The sequence below is a fragment of the Macaca thibetana genome, chromosome X, assembly GCF_024542745.1.
Source record: "Macaca thibetana thibetana isolate TM-01 chromosome X, ASM2454274v1, whole genome shotgun sequence".
In the NCBI taxonomy this organism is placed as follows: domain Eukaryota; kingdom Metazoa; phylum Chordata; class Mammalia; order Primates; family Cercopithecidae; genus Macaca; species Macaca thibetana.
Window position 1 is genome coordinate 149646455 of NC_065598.1, and position 18461 is coordinate 149664915.

Genomic DNA, 18461 nt, shown 5'->3' on the forward strand with positions numbered 1-18461 from the left:
TGTATTGCTGTGAAGAATGACATTGGAATTTTGATAGGAATTGTATTGAATCTGTAGATTGCTTTGGCTTTAATAATATTAATTCTTCAATCGATGAACATGAAATATCTTTTCATTTATTTGTGTCTTATTCAATTTCTTTCATCAATATTTTATAGTTTTCATTATAGAGATATTTCACTTCCTTGGTTAATTTATTTCCGGATATTTTTTGTAGCTATTGTAAACGTGATTGCTTTCTTGATTGCTTTTTCAGATTGTTCACTGTCGGCATACAGACACGCTATCAATTATTGTATGTTGATTTTGTAGACTACAACTTTACTACATCCATTTATTAGCTCTAACAGTTTTTTGGTGTAGTTTTGGCGGTTTTCTATATATAAGATCATGTCATCTGTAAACAGGGACAATTTTTTTTTTTTTTTTTGAGACGGAGTCTCGCTCTGTTACCCAGGCTGGAGTGCAGTGGCAGGATCTCCCCTCACTGCAAGCTCCGCCTTCCGGGTTCACGCCATTCTCCTGCCTCAGCCTCCCGAGTAGCTGGGACTACAGGCGCCCGCCACCTCGCCCGGCTAGTTTTTTGCATTTTTTTAGTAGAGACGGGGTTTCACCGTGTTAGCCAGGATGGTCTCGATCTCTTGACCTCGTGATCCGCCCGTCTCGGCTTGTTTTTGTTTTGAGACAGTGTTTCACTCTGTTGCCCAGGTTGGAGTGCAATCTTGGCTCACCACAACCTCCGCCTCCGGGGTTCTAGTGATTCCCCTGCCTCAGCCTCCCGAGTAGCTGGGACTACAGGAGTGCACCACCATGCCTGGCTAATCTCTGTGTGTGTGTGTGTGTGTGTGTGTGTGTGTGTGTGTGTGTATGTGTATTTTTAGTAGAGACGGGGTTTCACCATATTGGCCAGGCTGGTCTCGAACTCTGGACATCAAGTGATCTGCCTGCCTTGGCCTCCCAAAGTGCTGGGATTACAGGCATGCGCCATTGAGCCTGGCCAAACAGGGACAATTTGACTTCCTTCTTTCCAATTTGGATGTCTTACCTAATTGCTCTGGCTAGGACTTCCAGTACTGTGTTGAATAGAAGTGGTGAGAGTGGATATCCTTGTCTTATTCCAGTTCTTAAAGGGAAAGCTTTCAACTTTTCCTCACTCAGTATCATTTTGTTTGCAGGTTTATCATACAGGTATGTTCCTTCTATACTTTGTTGAGAATTTTTATCATGAAGGGATATTGAATTTTATCAAATGCTTTTACTGTGTCTATTAAAATGATAATATAATTTTTATCCTTCATTTTTAATTTGCATATGTTAAACCATCCTTACATCACTGGGATAAATCCCACCTGATCATGGTAAATGATCTTTTTAATGTGCTGTTGAATTCTATTTCTAGTATTTTGTTGAGGATATTGGCCTGTAGTTGTTTGTTGTTATTGCGCCCTTGTCTGGTTTTGGGATCAGGATAATGATGGCCTCCTAAAATAATTTTGGAAGAGTTTCTTCCATTTCAATTTTTTGAATAGTTTGTGAAGAATTGGTATTAGTTCTTTAGATGTTTGGTAGAATTCAGCAGTGAAGCCATCAGGTAGTGAACTTTTCTTTGATGGGAGACTTTTTATTTTTGCTTCAATCTCGTTACTCATTGTTGATTTGTTCAAATTTTCCATTTTTTCTTGATTCAACCTTGGTAGGTTGTATGTGTCCAGGAGTTTATCCATTTCTTCAAGGCTTTTCAATTGGTTGGCATATAGTTGTTCATAGCAGTTTCTTATAGTTCCTTGTATTTCTGTGTTATCAGTTGTAATGTCTCCTTTTTCATGTCTGATTTATTTCTGTTTTTCTTCTTTATAATCACTTAATCTGGCTAGAAGTTTACTGACTTTGTTTATCCTTTCAAAGAACTAAGTAACTCATTATACTGATCTTTTGTATTTTTTAGTTTCTATTTTGATTATTTGTGCTCTCATCTGTATTCATTCATTTCTTCTAATAATTTGGAGTTTTGTTTGTTCTTGTTTTTCTAGTTCCATGAGATGCATCATTAGGTTGTTTATTTGATTTTTTTTGGATGCAGACATTTATTGCCATAAACTTTTCTTTAAGGACTACTTTTGCTGTATCCCATAGGTTCTGGCATGTTATGTTTCCATTTTCATTTGTCTCAAGAAATTTTTTAATTTCTCCTTTAATTTCTTCATTGACCCATTGTTTGTTTAGGGGCATGTTCTTTAATTTCCATGTATTTGTACAGTTGTTCCTCCTGTTGTTGATTTATAGTTTTATTCCATTATTGGCAGGAAAAAAATACTTATTTTTAAAAAGTTAGTTAAGACTTGCTTTGTGGCCTAATGTATCATCTCCTGGACAATGTTCCATGTGCAGTTGAAAAGAATGTGAATTGTGTAGCTGTTGGAAGGAATGTTCTGTGTCTGTTTGCTCCATTTGGTCTACAGTGCAGCTTAAGTCCAGTGTGTGTTTGTTGATATTTTGTCTGGATGATCTGTCCGTTGGTGAAAGTGGGGTGTTAAAGTCTCCTACTATTATTTCATTGCTGTCTTCATTTCCCCCTTGGTCTATTAATGTTTGCTTTATATTAGGTCAGTGCAAAAGTAATTGTAGTTTTTGCCGTTATTTTTAATGAGACTAGAAAATACAAAGATCAAACATTAATATATTTAGATGCTCCAATGTTGAGTGTATATATATTTATGCTTGTTACATTCTCCTGTTGTATTAATTTCTTTACTATTATATAATGGCCTTGTCTGTCATTTTTTTTTTTTTTTGATGGAGTCTCGCTCTGTTGCCCAGGCTGGAGTGCAGTGGTGCAATCTTGGCTCACTGCAAGCTTTGCCACCCGGGTTCAAATGATTCTCCTGCCTCAGCCTCCTGAGTAGCTGGGACTACAGGCACCTGCCACCATGCTCGCCTAATTTTTGTATTTTTAGTAGAGATGAGGTTTCACCATGTTGGCCAGGTTGGTCTCGAACTCCTGACTTCAGGTGATCCACCCACCTCAGCCTCCCAAAGTGCTGAAATTACAGGCATGAGCCACCACGTCTGGCCGTTTGTCTCTTTTTATAGTTTCTGACGTGAAGTCTATTTTATCAGATATAAGTATAGCTATTCCTGCTTTCTTTTTGTTTACATTTGCATGGAATATCTGTTTCTATCCCTTCACTTTCAGTCTATGTGTGTCCTTACAGGTAAAGTCTTTCTCGTAGGCAGTATATAGTTAGATCTTCTTTTAAAAAAAAATCATTCAGCCACTCTATGTCTTTTAGTTGGAGAATTTAACCCATTTGTATTCAAGGTAATTTTTGATAGGTAAGAACTTGGTAGTACCATGTTTTTACTTGTTTTCTAGTTGTGTAGATCCTTTGTTCCTTTCTTCCTCTCTTAATATCTTCCCTTGTGGTTAAGTGATTTTTCTATCAGTATGTTTTAATCCCTTGCTTTTTATTTTTAGTGTATCTATTATAAATTTTTTTTGCTTTGTAATTACCATGAGGCTTACACAGAATACCTTATAGTTACAACAAGTTAGTTTGAACTGATAACAACTTAATTTTGATTGCAAGAAAATTTTTTTTTAAAATCTACTCCCAAATTTTGTGTTTTTGATGTCATCATTTACATCTTTTTATATTGCTTATTCTTTAACAGGTTATGGTAATTATTTTTATATGTTTTGTTTTTTAATCTTCCTACTAAGGATATAAGTGATTTATGTTCTACAATTACTGTGTTAGAGAATTCTGAATTTGTTGGGATACTTACTTTTACCCGTGGGTTTTATACCTTCATATGTTTTCATGTTACACATTAGGACCTTTTTCTTTCAGTTTGAAAAACTCCCTTTAGCATTTCCTGTAAAGCAGATCAGGTTGCAATGAATTTCCTCAGTTTTTTTCTTTTTTTTTTTGTCTGAAAATGTTTTTATCTCTCTTTCATTTATGAAGGATAATTTTGCTGTGTACAGTATCCTTGGCTGTCAGGTGTTTTTTTTTTCTCTCATTCTCTCCTGGCTTATAAAGTTTCTGCTGAGAAATTCACTGTTAGTCTGATAGCAGCTCCTTTATAGGTGACTATATGCTTTTCTCTTGCTGTTTTTAAATTTTTCTCTTTGACTTTTGATAGTTTGACTATAATGTGCCCTGCAGAAGACCTTTTTGCATTGTATTTATTTGGGTATTTTTGAGCCTTCTTTATCTGGATGTGTAAATCTCTTGGTAGACTTGGAAATTTTTTCATCTAATATTTCATTAAATAGGATTTCTAACCTCTTCATTTTCTCTTTATAGTGCCTAACATGTCATGAAATCTTTGGTCATTATTTTTTATTCTTTTTTTTTTTTATTTTTGTCTGATTGGGCTATTTCAAAAGATCTGTATTTCAGTTCTGATATTCTTCTGCTTGGTTCAGTCTATTGTTGAACCTTTCAAATGTATTTTATATTTCATTCAATGAATTCTTTGGTTCCAGAATTTTGTTTGGTTCTTTTTTGATATCTATGTCTTTGGTAAATTTCCGTTTCATATCCTTAATTGTTTTTCTGTGTTCTTTGTATTTTTTTTTTGTTCAAAATTCTCTTGTATCTCACTGAGTTTCTTTAGTATCAAATTTTGGAATTATTTTTCCAGGATTTCATAAATTTTTAAAGAGATGTTGGCCAGTTTACTTAAAAACCAAAGGTCACATATACTGTTCTGTTTGTAAACTATGATTTTTTTATTTTGTGGATACATAGTAGGTGTATATATTTAGGGAACACATGAGATGTTTTGATACAGGCATGTGATGTGAAACAAACACATTATGGAGAATGAGGTATCTACACCCTCAAGCACTTATCCTTTGAGTTATTAACAATCCAATTACACTCTTTAAGTTATTTTAAAATGTACAATTAAGTTATTATTAACTATAGTCACTGTGTTGCGCTATAAAATAGCAGGTCTTATTCATTCTTTCTAACTATTTTTTTGCACCCATCTTAAAATTTTTTTATTTGGATCTATTGCTACAGAATTATTGTGCTCCTTTGGAGTGTCATATTTCCTTGATTTTTCATGTTTTCTGTGTCCTTACATTGATATCTGCACATCTGGTATAATAATCACTTTTTCCAATTTTTAAAATTTGCTTTTATAGGAAAGAACTTTTTCCTGAAGATGTATCTATAGTGTTGCTTGGGTAGAGCACTTTGGTTTTGATTCTGAGTGAATGCAGTAGTCTCTGTATAAGACTCTAAACAGCATTAGTGATATTTGTGATTTTCTCAATGGCTTAGGGTGTGGTTATTAGTGGAGGCTGTGGTGAAGTTTTACTGAGAACTGGGATGCCAGGTAGGCCTGTCTTCAGGCCCCAGTGGTGGCAGCGGTGGGCTGAGCGTGCTTTTCTTTGGTGTACCATGGTGGCATATGATTGCACTGGTTTTAGGTCCAGGCAGGTTGATTTGTGGGTCTCCCAGTGGTTTACTTGGGTGCCAGAAATGGTATTGATGGATCACGTGGGTGGGTGGGTTCTCAAGTTCCTGGGCAGCAAAGTGGCATGGTTGATGGCAATCATAGTAATGAAACAACCTTCTGAATCTCAAGTGGTCTGTGCTGGCATTGGTGGTGGCTGCTATGGATTGCATGGGCCAGTCCCCAGGCCCTCAAGTGGTGCATGCAATGAGTGCTAACTGTGGCAGTAGTGGCAGGTTGGGTGGGCCTGGCCTCAGACCCCAGGAGGTTCTCAGAAGCTACCAGTGGTGGACAGGGCTAAGTGATCCCTAGGCCCCTGGATGATATGCTTGGGTACTAGGGGCAGGAAGAGCTGGGCTAGGTGAACCTGCCCTCAGGCTCCTTGGTGGTGTGTGAGGTGCTGGTTGTGCTATGCAGGGGTGGGGTGATACCCAGGTCACGAGCAAAATGCTCAGGTTGGCATGCAGCAGCAGCTGTGCTATGGCCCTGCTCTTGGTGAAGGTAGGGTTGCTTTCTCTGGGAGCAGCTGTAGGCAGGCAGCTTGGAAGCACAAGCTTCACTGGTGTTTTGGCCCCACAACAGCCTGCAGCAGCAGTGTTGTAGGTAGTGGAATGTGTTCTTGGAATATGTGAAAATGCATGGGCACTCCTCTGCTGGGTGGGGCAGGATCACTGCTCAGGGCTCCTGCCTAAGTCACGGCCATTATAGCAGGGCAGGATGTGTGGGCTGTGCTCTCAAAATGGTGCTGTGCTGCAGCTGCTTGGGAGATTTGCAGAACCCAGCGTGAGCTCTCTGTTGCAATGCCTTCACATGGTCTTTAGGCAACTTCCTATGCTAGTCTCTGCGCTGTCAAGGAATAAGGGGCTCTCCTGCGGCTAGGACTGCAAGAGTCCTTGGTGAAAATGAGGAACACTAAGGGTCTCTTACCCTTTTCCCACATTAGGAAGCTGTTCCAGACTCCCAGCCAATCCCAGGCAAACAGGCCGTATTTCTCTCTCCTCCCTTGCTTTCAATGCTTCCTATCTCTGTTGAATTCCAGTGTTCTCTCTTAGATGACCTATTCAAAGTATAATTATCTACTTGCTACTTTGGTTCCTCTCCATGGAAGGGATGAACACTAGATGCATCTAGTCAACCATCCTGGAGCCCCTCCTGATTGTATTTTTGGATAGCCTGTCTTTGAGCTTGCTGATTCTTTCTTCTGCCTGATCAATTCTGTTGTTGATGTCCTGTATTGCGTGTGTCATTTTTTATTATACTTTTCAGTTCCAGGATTTCTCTCTTACTTTTTTTATTCCTTCAATTTCTCTGTTAAATTTCTTTGACAAATTTCTGAATTGTTTCTCTGTGTTTTATTAAAGTTTGTTGAGTTTTCTTAAAATAGCTATTTTGAATTCTTTGTCTACAAGATCATTCACTTGCATGTCTTTAGGATTAGTCACTGGCACGATTTTTTGTTCATTTGGTGAGGCCATCTTTCTTAGGTTATTCTTATTCTTTGTAGACGTGTGTCCCTGTCTACACATTGAAGAATTAGGTATTTATTCTCATGTTCATTCTGGGTTTGTTTGTGACTGCTCTATTTCAGTAAGCTCGTTTAGAAATTGAGTGGGGCTGACTGTGGTGGCTCATACTTGTAATCTAGCACTTTAGGAGGCTGAGGCTGGAGGATTGCTTTAGGTCAGGAGTTCAAGACCAGCCTGAGCAACACAGCAATACCCCAATCTCCATACACACACACACACACACAACCAAAATTTAGCTAGGCATAGTGGCACACACCTGTAGTCCCACTCTGGAGGCTGAGGTGGGGAGACCGCGTGAGCCCAGGAGTTCGAGACTGCAGTGAGCTATGATCGCACCACTGCACTTCAACCTAGGCAACAGACTGAGACCATATCAAAAAGAAAGTGGACTGGCTGTTGTATTTCCTTTTAGCACTAGACACTAGAGGGCACTCTAAGCCCAGGTTAGACGCAAGTCTCATGCTGGCTTTGCTACTAATGCAGTGTCCAGCCTGGATGGGCCCATGGGAATCCACAGAGGGCACCCAGGCCATACCGGAGAGCCCGTCAGGCTCTCAAGTCCAGAGGATCTGGGAACCATGCTTCCCATGGCCTGGTATGGTATCTCCTCTGGCAGGGATGGAGAGCCACTGCCAAGTTCTGCTTGCTTGCTACCACTAGCCCCGCCCCCTTTCTTTGTACATAGCTGGTCTCAGGTGGTTCAACCCAGTTGATACTCGCAGTGCTCCCCATGAACTGGTGCAGGAGTGAGTCTCCTACAGAAGGACCTAGGATGGTGGAGAAGCCAAATGTCTGCCTCCGGCTCACTTTTTTTCCGGTGTAAAAACCATGGGTCCATGGTGACTTTCCGCCTGTGGTACTGCAGTGGCTTGGGGGTGGGGTCTCAGTCATAAAGAACCAATCCCCTTAACTTCCAACTATGGTTTTGCTCGTCTTTGCAGTCCAAAAGGGCTTCACAGTCTTGCTCATGGGTTCGGGTTTTCTTAACTCTTCTGATGGTAATTTCACGCATCAAGTTGTTAACTTGATGTTTCTGTGAGGAGATGATTGCTGAAGAGTCCTACTCCACCACTTTGCTCTACCCAGCATGCATTATTTACTTTAGACATCTGGAGATGAAGTCCTGGAAAGAAGACAATAGAAGCCCAAACCCCTCTCCCCAACCTTTATCTAGTAGACCACAGTGTCCTTATAATTCAGTAGTCAGCACCTTTTCTGATAAACGCCAAATGGAAGAGATGCATATATAAGGAAGGGTATGTGGGAAGGGGCGTGGGACCAGCCACTCTCCAGGAACCTCCATGTGTTCAGCTACTCAGAAGCTCCTGATGGGCAATTTTAATATGAATATCTTTAAATTCTTATCATTTTTCTATATTTCTTGATGTTAAAATCTGCTTTAAAATATACAGTTGACTCCTGAACAACACAGGTTTGAACTGCATGAGTCCACTTATATGCAGTTTTTTTTCAATAAATATACTGAAATTTTTTTTGGAAATTTGTGATAATTTGAAAAAACTTTCAGATGAACCACATAGGGGAAAAATATCAAAAAAATTAAGAAAAAGGTATGTTATGAATGCAAAAAATATATGTAGATGGCCGGTTGAGGTGGCTCACACTTATAATCCCAGCACCTTGGGAGGCCGAGATGGGTGGATCATGAGGTCAGGAATTCAAGACCGGCCTGGCAAACGTGGTGAAACCCCATCTCTACTAAAACTACAAAAATTAGGTGGGCGTGATGGTGCATACCTGTAATCCCAGCTACTTGGGAGGCTGGGGCAGGAGAATCACTTGAACCCAGGAGGTGGAGGTTGCAGCGAGCTGAGATCATGCCACTGCACTCCAGCCTGGGCAACAGAGCAAGACTCCGTCTCAAATATATATATATATGTATGTATATATATATGTTGATACTGGACTATTTTATCATTTATTACCATAAAATATATAAAAATCTATTATAAAAAGTCAAAATTTATAAAAACTTACATACACAAACCCTTACAACCATACATGGCACCATTCCCAGTTGGGACAAATGTAAACAAATGTAAAGATCCAGTATTAAATCATAACTGCATAAAATTAACAGTAGTAGCCATCTCCTACTGTTATTGTGGTGAGCTCAAGTGTTGCAGGCATCCACTTAAAACTCTGCATGATGCTAATAATCTCTCCATAAACTTTGAATGATACTTGGGACCCATATAAAGTGCCACTAGTGATGCTGGAAGTGCTCCCAAGAAGCAGAGAAAGGTCATGACCGTACAAGAAAACACTGACTTGCTTGATATGTACCATAGATTGAGGTCTGCAGCTGTGGTTGCCCACCATTTCAGACTAATGATTCAACTTATAGATGATAAACTTACGTTGTCTACAAATACAGTACAGTATTGTAAATGTATTTTCCCCATGCTTTTTAAAATAACATTGTCTTTTCTCTAGCTTACTTTATTGAAAAAATACAGTATATAATACATATACAAAATATTTGTTGTTTATGTTATTGATAAGGCTTCTGATCAACAATAGGTCATTAGTACTTGAATTTGGGGGGAATCAAAAGTTATACATGGGGCCGGGCGCGGTGGCTCAAGCCTGTAATCCCAGCACTTTGGGAGGCCAAGACGGGCGGATCATGAGGTCAGGAGATCGAGACCATCCTGGCTGACACAGTGAAACCCCGTCTCTACTAAAAAATACAAAAAAACTAGCCGGGCGAGGTGGCGGGCGCCTGTAGTCCCAGCTACTCGGGAGGCTGAGGCAGGAGAATGGCGTAAACCCGGAAGGCGGAGCTTGCAGTGAGCCAAGATCACGCCACTGCACTCCAGCCTGGGCGGCAGAGCGAGACTCTGTCTCAAAAAAAAAAAAAAAAAAAAAAAAAAAAAGTTATACATGGATTTTTGACTGTGCAGGGGGTCAGTACCCCAACCCCCACATTGTTCAAGGGTCAACTATATTGTTACTTTATTTTTAAATTTCTTTTTATTGATGTAAAATATACATATATAATTTGCCATCTTTACCATTTTTAAGTGTACAGTTCAGTGGTAATAAATACATTTATATTCTCTTTTTCCCTTCATCATCCCCACCCTCCCCACCCCAGACTATGGTAACCATGATTCTACTCTCTATTTTCGTGAGATCCACTCTTTTAGCTCCCACATATGAGTGAGAACATGTGGTATTGCCCTCCAGTGCCACCTATGTTGATGCAAATGAAAATATTTCATTCTTTTTTATGGCCAAATAGTATTCCATTGTGTATATATACCATGTTTTCTTTATCCAGTCATCCATTGATTACTTAGTTTGATTCCATATTTTGGCTATTGTAAATAGTGCTGCAATAAACATGGGAGTGAAGATATCTCTTTGATATATTGATATCATTTCTTTTGAATATATACCCGGTAGTGGAATTGCTGGATCATATGGTAGTTCTCTTTTTTTTGGAACCTCAATACTATTGTCTATAGTATTGAGTACGGCATTAGTGACTATACTGATTTATATTCCCATTAACTGTGTACGAGGGTTCCCCTTTCTCCACATCCTTACCAGCATCTGTTATTGCCTGTCTTTTTGATGCAAGCCATTTTAACTGAGATGAGATGATATCGAATTGTGGTTTTGGTTTGTATTTCTTTGATGGTTAATGATGTTGAGCATGTTTTCATATACCTGTTGGCCATTAGTATATCTCTTTTGAAACATATCTGTTTAGATCTTTTACCCATTTTTAATCAGAGTATTTGTTGTATTGCCATTGAGTTGTTTGAGCTCTTCATATATTCTGGTTATTAATCCCTTGTCAGATAGATGGTTTGAAAATATTTTTCCCATTCTGTGGGTTGTCTCTTTACTTTGTTCATTGTTTCTTTTACTGTGCAGAAGATTTTTAGCTTGATATAATTCCAATATTTGCTTTGATTGTCCGTGCTTTTGAGGTCTTACCCAAAAAAATCCTTGGCCAGGTCAGTGGCCTAGAGCATTTCCCCAGTGTTTTCTTCTAATAGTTTCATGTCTTAGATTTAAGTCTTTAATCCATTTTTATTTGATTTTGTGTATGGTAAGATATAAAGGTCTAGTTTTATTCTGCATATAGTTATTCAATTTTTCCAGCACTATTTATTGAAAAGATTGTTCTTTCCTTAATATATGTTCTTTGCGCCTTTGTTGAACATGAGTTAGTTGTAAATGTGTGGACTTATATCTGTGTTCTCTATTCTGTTCCACTGGTCTATGTATCTATTTTTATGCCAATACCATGCTATTTTGATTACCATAGCTGAGTAGTAAATTTTGATATCAGGTAGTGTGATACGTCCAGCTTCGCTCTTTTTGCTCAGGATTGCTTTAGCTATTTGGGGTCTTTTGTGGTTCCATATAAGTCTTAGGATCTTTTTTTCTATGAAGAATGTCATTGGTATTTTGACAAGGATTGCACTGAATCTGTAAATTGCTTTGGGTAGTATTGTCATTTTAACAATATTAATTATTCCAATCCATGAGCATGGAATATATTTAAATTTTGTGTATGTCCTCTTCTATTTCTTTCATCAGAGCTTTGTAGTTTTCCTTGAATAGATCTTTTATGTCTTTGGTTAGATTGATTCCCAGGTATTTTATATTTTTATAGCCAATAAATAGTTTTATTGATTTCTTTTTCAGATATTGGCTGCTGGCATATATAAATGCTACTGATTTTGGTGTATTGATTTTGTATCCTGCAACTTTACTAAATTTATCATTTTGAACAGTTTTTTGGTGGAGTCTTTAGGTTTTTCTAGATCATGTTGTCTGCAAGCAAGGCTAATTTGACTTCTTCCTTTCCAATTCGGATGCCCTTTATTTCTTTCTCTTGCCTAACTGCTCTGTCCAGGACTTCCACTATTATGCTGAGTATGGTGAAAGTAGGCATCCTTCTGTTGTACGAGTCTTTAGAGGAAAGGCTTTTGATTTTTTCCACATTCAGTATGTTAGCCATGGGTCTGTCATTAATGGCCTTTATTATTTTGAGGTGTGTTCCCTCTATATCCATGTTGATGAAGGTTTTTATCATAAAGGGATATTGAATTTTATCAAATGGCTTTTTAGAATCGAATGAAATAATCAGCTTGTAATCCCAACACTTAGGGAGGTAGAGGCGGGTGGATCACTTGAGGTCAGGAGTTCAAGACCAGCCTGGCCAACATGGTGAAACCCTGTCTCTACTAAAAATACAAAAATTAGCTGGGCATGGTGGCTCACACACCTGTAATTCCAGCTACTCGGGAGGCTGAGGTACGAGAATATCCCTGATGAACAGCGAAGTGAAAATTCTCAATAAAATACTGGCAAACCGAATCCAGCAGCACATCAAAAAGCTTATCCACAACAATCAAGTCTGCTTCATCCATGGAATACAAGACTGGTTCAACATACGCAAATCAATAAATGTAATCCATCACATAAAGAGAACAAATGACAAAAACCACATGATTATCTCAATAGATGCAGAAAAGGCCTTCGATAAAATTCAACACCCCTTCATGCTAAAAACTCTCAATAAACTAGGTATCGATGGAACATACCTCAAAATAATAAGAGCTGTTTATGACAAACTCACAGCCAATATCATGCTGAATGGGCAAAAACTGGAAGCATTCTCTTTGAAAACCAGCACCAGACAAGGATGCCCTCTCTCACCACTCCTATTCAACATAGTATTAGAAGTTCTGGCCAGGGCAATCAGGTAAGAGAAAGAAATAAAGGGTATTTAAATGGGAAAAGAGGAAGTCAAATTGTCTCTCTTTGCAGATGACACGATTGTATATTTAGAAAACCCCATCATCTCAGCCCAAAATCTCCTTAAGCTGATAAGAAACTTCAGCAAAGTCTCAGGATACAAAATCAATGTGCAAAAATCATAAGCATCCCTATACACCAATAACAGACAAACAGAGAGCCAAATCATGAGTGAACTCCCATTCACAATTGCTACAAAGACAATAAAATACCTAGGAATACAACTTACAAGGGATGTGAAGGACCTCTTCAAGGAGAACTACAAACCACTGCTCAATGAAATAAAAGAGGACACAAGCAAATGGAAGAGCATTCTATGCTCATGGATAGGAAGAATCAGTATCATGAAAATGGCCATACTGCCCAAAGTAATTTATAGATTCAATGCTATCCCCATCAAGCTACCACTGACTTTCTTCACAGAATTGGAAAAAACTACTTTAAACTTCAGATGGAACCAAAAAAGAGCCCACATAGCCAAGACAATCCTGGGCAAGAAGGACAAAGCTGGAGGCATCATGCTACCTGACTTCAAACTACAGTACAAGACTACAGTAACCAAAACAGCATGGTACTGGTACCAAAACAGAGATATAGACCAATGGAACAGAACGGAGGCCTCAGAAACAACACCACACAGCTACAACCATCTTTTCTTTGACAAACCTGACACAAACAAGCAATGGGGAAAAGATTCCCTATTTAATAAATGGTGTTGGAAAAACTGGCTAGCCATATGCAGAAAACTGAAACTGGACCCTTTCCTTATACCTTATACAAAAATCAACTCAAGATGGATCAAATATTTAAATGTAAGACCTAGGACCATAAAAATCCTAGAAGGAAACCTGGGTAATACCATTCAGGACATAGGCATGGGCAAAGACTTCATGTCTAAAACAACAAAACTAATGGCAACAAAAGCTAAAATTGACAAATGGGATCTAATCAAACTAAGGAGCTTCTGCACAGCAAAAGAAACCATCATCAGAGTGAACAGGCAACCTACAGAATGGGAGAAAATTTTTGCAATCTACTCATCTGACAAAGGGCTAATATCCAGAATCTACAAAGAACTTAAACAACCTTTACAAGAAAAAAAAAAAAACAACCCCATCAAAAAATGGGCAAAAGATATGAACAGACACTTCTCAAAAGAAGACATTTATGCAGCCAACAGACATATGAAAAAATGCTCATCATCACTGGTCATTAGAGAAATGCAAATCAAAACCACAATGAGATACCATCTCACACCAGTTAGAATGGCAATTGCTAAAAAGTCAGGAAACAACAGATGCTAGAGAGGTTGTGGAAAAATAGGAACACTTTTATACTGTTGGTGGGAGTGTAAATTAATTCAACCATTGTGGGAGACAGTGTGGCAATTCCTCAAGGATCCAGAACTAGAAATACCATTTGACCCAGTAATCCCATTACTGGGCATATACCCAAAGGATTAGAAATCATTCTACAATAAAGACACATGCACACGTATGTTTATTGTGGCACTATTCACAATAGCAAAGACTTGGAACCAACCCAAATGACCATCAATGATAGACTGGATTAAGAAAATGTGACACATATACACCATGGAATACTATACAGCCATAAAAAAGGATGAGTTCATGTCCTTTGCAGGGACATGGATGAAGCTGGAAACCATCATTCTCAGCAAACTATCACAAGATCAGAAAACCAAACACTGCATTTTCTAACTCATAAGTGGGAGTTGAACAATAAGAACACATGGACACAGGGAGGGGAAGAGCATACACTGGGGTCTGTGGATGTTGGGGGGCTAGGGGAGGGATAACATTAGGAGAAATACCTAATGTAGGTGACAGGTTGATGGGTGCAGGAAACCACCATGACACGTGTATACCTATGTAACAAAATTGCACATTCTGCACATGTAACCCAGAACTTTAAGTATTATAATAATAATAATAATAATAAAATTTACTTCTTAATTTCTTCATTGACCCATTGGCCGTTTAAGAGCATGTTGTTTAATTTCTGTGTTTTTATGTATTTTCTGAGGTTCCTCTTGTTATTAATTTTTAGTTTTATTCCATTGTGGTCAGAAAAGATACTTGATACAATTTCTGTTTTTTGAATTTGTACAGACTTGTTTTGGGGCCTTGGGTATGGTGTATTCTGGAAAATGTTTTATGTCCTGATGAAAAGAATGTGTATTCTGCAGCAGTTAAGTAAAATGTTCAGTAAATGTCAGTTAGGACTATTAGATCTAGTGTGTAGTTTAACTCCATTGTTTCTTTATTGATTTTCTGTACGGATGATCTGCCCATTAGTGAGACTGGGGTGTTAAAGTCCCATACTATTATTGTATTGCAATCTGTCTCTCCCTTTAGATCTATTAATGATTGCTTTATATACTTGGGAGTTCCTGTTTTGGGTGTATAGATATTTATAACTATTATATCCTCTTGGCCGGACGTGGTGGCTCATGCCTGTAATTCCAGCACTTTGGGAGGCTGAGGCGGACAGATCACAAGGTCAGGAGATCGAGACCATCCTGGCTAATACGGTGAAACCCCATCTCTACTAAAAATACAAAAATTTACATATTTTTATATTACCTATATCCTAACAGGCTGCTGTAGCTATTACAGTTGTTGATAGATGTGTACTTTGGGCTTCATACTACAGTTATGAGTGGATTGCACACCACAAATACAGTAATAGAGTATTCTGAGTGTGCCCATGTATTTAATTTTACTAGTTGGTAAAATTAAATTAAACCAGGTTTTATACTTGAAAAGTTTTCTTTTGCACATTAGTATTCTTTTTTTTTCAGATTGTAGAACTCTCTAGCATTTCTTGCAAGATGAGTCCAGTGTTTGAGTTCACTGATTCTTTCCTCTGCTTGATCCTCTAATGATCTACTCAGTTCATCAAATGCAGTCATCAGTTTCAAGATGTGTTTTTTTTATTGTTTCAATCTCTATGTTAAATTTCTCTGAGAAATTTTTGAATCAATTTTCTGTGTTATCTTAGGTATCTTTGAATTTCCTTAAAATTGCTACTTTGAATTATTGATCAGAGAGTTCACAAATCGCCATCTCATTAGGGTTAGTCACTGGGTTTTTGCTTTGTCTTTTTGGGAAGCTCATGGTTGCCTGTTTGCTATTGTTTCTTGTGGATATACATCTATGTGTTTACATTGAAGAATTAGCTATTTATTTCAGTTTTCTCTGACTTGTTTTTGTTTTATTGGATACATTTGCTTAGTGAATCTTCACTGCTAGTTCACTGTCCTTTATTTTGGCTCTAGGTGGCACCTAAGTCCAGGTTCACCTCAGCTCTAGTTTTTTTTTTTTTTTTTTTTTTTTTTTTTTTTTTTTGAGATGGAGTCTGGCTCTGTCGCCCAGGCTGGAGTGCAGTGGCCTGATCTGGGCTCACTGCAAGCTCCGCCTCCTGGGTTCACGCCATTCTCCTGCCTCAGCCTCCTGAGTAGCTGGGACTACAGGCTCCTGCCACCACGCCCGGCTAATTTTTTGTAGTTTTGGTAGAGACAGGGTTTCACCGTGTTAGCTAGGATGGTCTTGATCTCCTGACCTCGTGATCCACCCGCCTCGGCCTCGCAAATGTGCTGGGATTACAGGCGTGAGCCACCGCGCCTGGCCACCTCAGCTCTAGTAAGTGGTCAGAGCCCTGCTTGTCCCAAGTGGGTGAGGTCCCAAAGGTATTATCTTAGCAGTATTGGAAGGTCGGCTAGGCATTCATGCCAAGGTGACCTGCAGGATAAACCTGCTACAGCATGGTGCTGCTGAACGGCCATTCTGAATTTGCATGTCCTTTGGTCAAGTTATAGAGTAGAATTTCCAGGGCTGGGGATGGTAGTCCTTCCTTCCTCATTTGTCTCTGCCTGTACTCTGGGATATTTCTGCCTTCAGACAGTCATGATGCTTTCTGTGGGTTAAGGCAAGGACAAATCTCCTCCCAGGGAACCCAAGAAGGTGGAGAAGCTGGTTGAACACCTCAATGTCACTTTTTCCAGTGTAGAAACCATGAGTTGGGGGAGATTTTCTATACACTTGGTGCCAGGCAGAATAGGAAGACGGAGAGTCATGGATGTGGAAGTCTGATTGTCAAAGTTTTTGAATTTCTCTGTAGTTCCGGGAACTGTCTCATCCTCACATGTGAGCTCTGGGTTGTTGTTGGTGTAGATATTGGTACTGTACGTTTGGTTTTGGTTTTCTCTGGGAGGGAGTAAAGCGAGCCTGCCTCTATGCCCCTATTTTAAAACTGGAAATCATTTTATTGTTACTTTATTGATGCAGTATCTTCTTGAATCATGAAAATAGTAATAAGAGCTTCTGATGAGTTCTGTTCTGAGCAATAGCTCTTTTTATTCTGGGATTATTGTTTTCTTTGTTCATCTTTGCATATCCCTTCAATATTTTAGGCTCTTTTTGAATGTCTGTTCATCCTTGGTTGCCCACTCACATTTAAGAAAAGGAAAGAAAAATCTGACTGTGGGCTGTATGTACATGGGTAAGCCTTCATTTTCAGGTGACCAAAAGAGGAATTGCCTACTATACATTAAGATCCCCAGAGGCCAGAGATCTTAAAGTATTCAGTGGGTTATATCCTCTGGGATGCAGAGCTGTTTGTGAACTGAAGTACAGAACTCTGGTGCTGAATATGGAAGACCCTGAGGATTGTTGAGCAGATGTGTACATACCTGGTAGAGACCTGTTTACATAACCATTGACTGTGTGCATTTTAGGCCAGGCCCGAGCAGATGCATCATCCCTATCCTGCATCAAGGAGTTCTTTGTTTCTGAGTGCCAACTTTTCCCTGATGAGAGAGAAGGCAAAAATAAAGTCAGCTAAGCATGTGTCTCATGAATGACGCCCCTCCCCTTTCTCCTTCCCCACTCCCAGTGTGCTCACACCTTAAGCATTTTTGTCAGCAAAGTAGGCACAGAGCACTTATCCTCACAAAGTCAGTGTGAGGGAGGGAGAAGATAATTATCTAAAGGCAGACATCTCTTGCTCGAACTGATTTTCTCTCCCTCTATTTGTCCATGACAATAAGTGGGAACAGACAATAATAGAAGACAGAATATTAGTTAGCTTGAGGCATAAGGATTCGATTCTTTTTATTAGCTGACTTATCTAAAAGGAATCTTATGAAAATCATCCTAGGGGCTGGGCGCGGTGGCTCATGCCTGTAATCCTAGCACTTTGGGAGGCTGAGGCAGGTGGATCACTTCAGGTCAGGCATTTGAGAGTACCCTGGCCAACATAGTGAAACCCGATCTCTACTAAAAATACACAGATTAGGTGGGCACGGTGGCATGTGCCTGTAATCTCAGCTACTCAGGAGGCTGAGGCAGGAGAATCACTTGAACCTGGAAGGTGGACGTTGCAGTGAGCCGAGATTCTGCCACTGCACTCCAGCCTGGGCAACATAGTGAGACTCGATCTCAAAAAAAAAAAAAGAAAAAAGAAAATTGTCCTAGGAAAAAGGCTGTCTGTTGGTCCCTGTCTCTGTTATAATTGTCTCATCCCAGCTTATATTTATGAAACCACAGGAACCTGAAAGCTCCCTAACACTGTCTCTGAAATTGATAAGGGCTGAAGCACTGGAAATACTATTGAAACTTTATGAGGCAGCCA

At 39.2% G+C, this 18461-nt stretch overlaps 2 protein-coding genes across 5 annotated transcripts in view; one reads left to right on the forward strand and one right to left on the reverse strand.

The window, feature by feature from the left end:
* The window catches only part of F8 (coagulation factor VIII), a 198989-nt gene that overhangs the window by 131615 nt on the left and 48913 nt on the right, over positions 1-18461 (reverse strand). For all 4 annotated transcript variants that reach the window (XR_007722453.1, XM_050775409.1, XM_050775408.1 and 1 more), the window contains one exon: positions 17521-17637. Coding sequence is in view for 3 of the 4 variants with exons in the window: in XM_050775409.1 (XP_050631366.1) it covers positions 17521-17637 (117 nt within the window). In the remaining variant the exon portion in view is untranslated. The remainder of the gene's footprint in view (positions 1-17520; positions 17638-18461) is intronic.
* The window catches only part of FUNDC2 (FUN14 domain containing 2), a 192099-nt gene that overhangs the window by 96191 nt on the left and 77447 nt on the right, over positions 1-18461 (forward strand). The gene's annotated exons all lie outside the window — the stretch shown is intronic.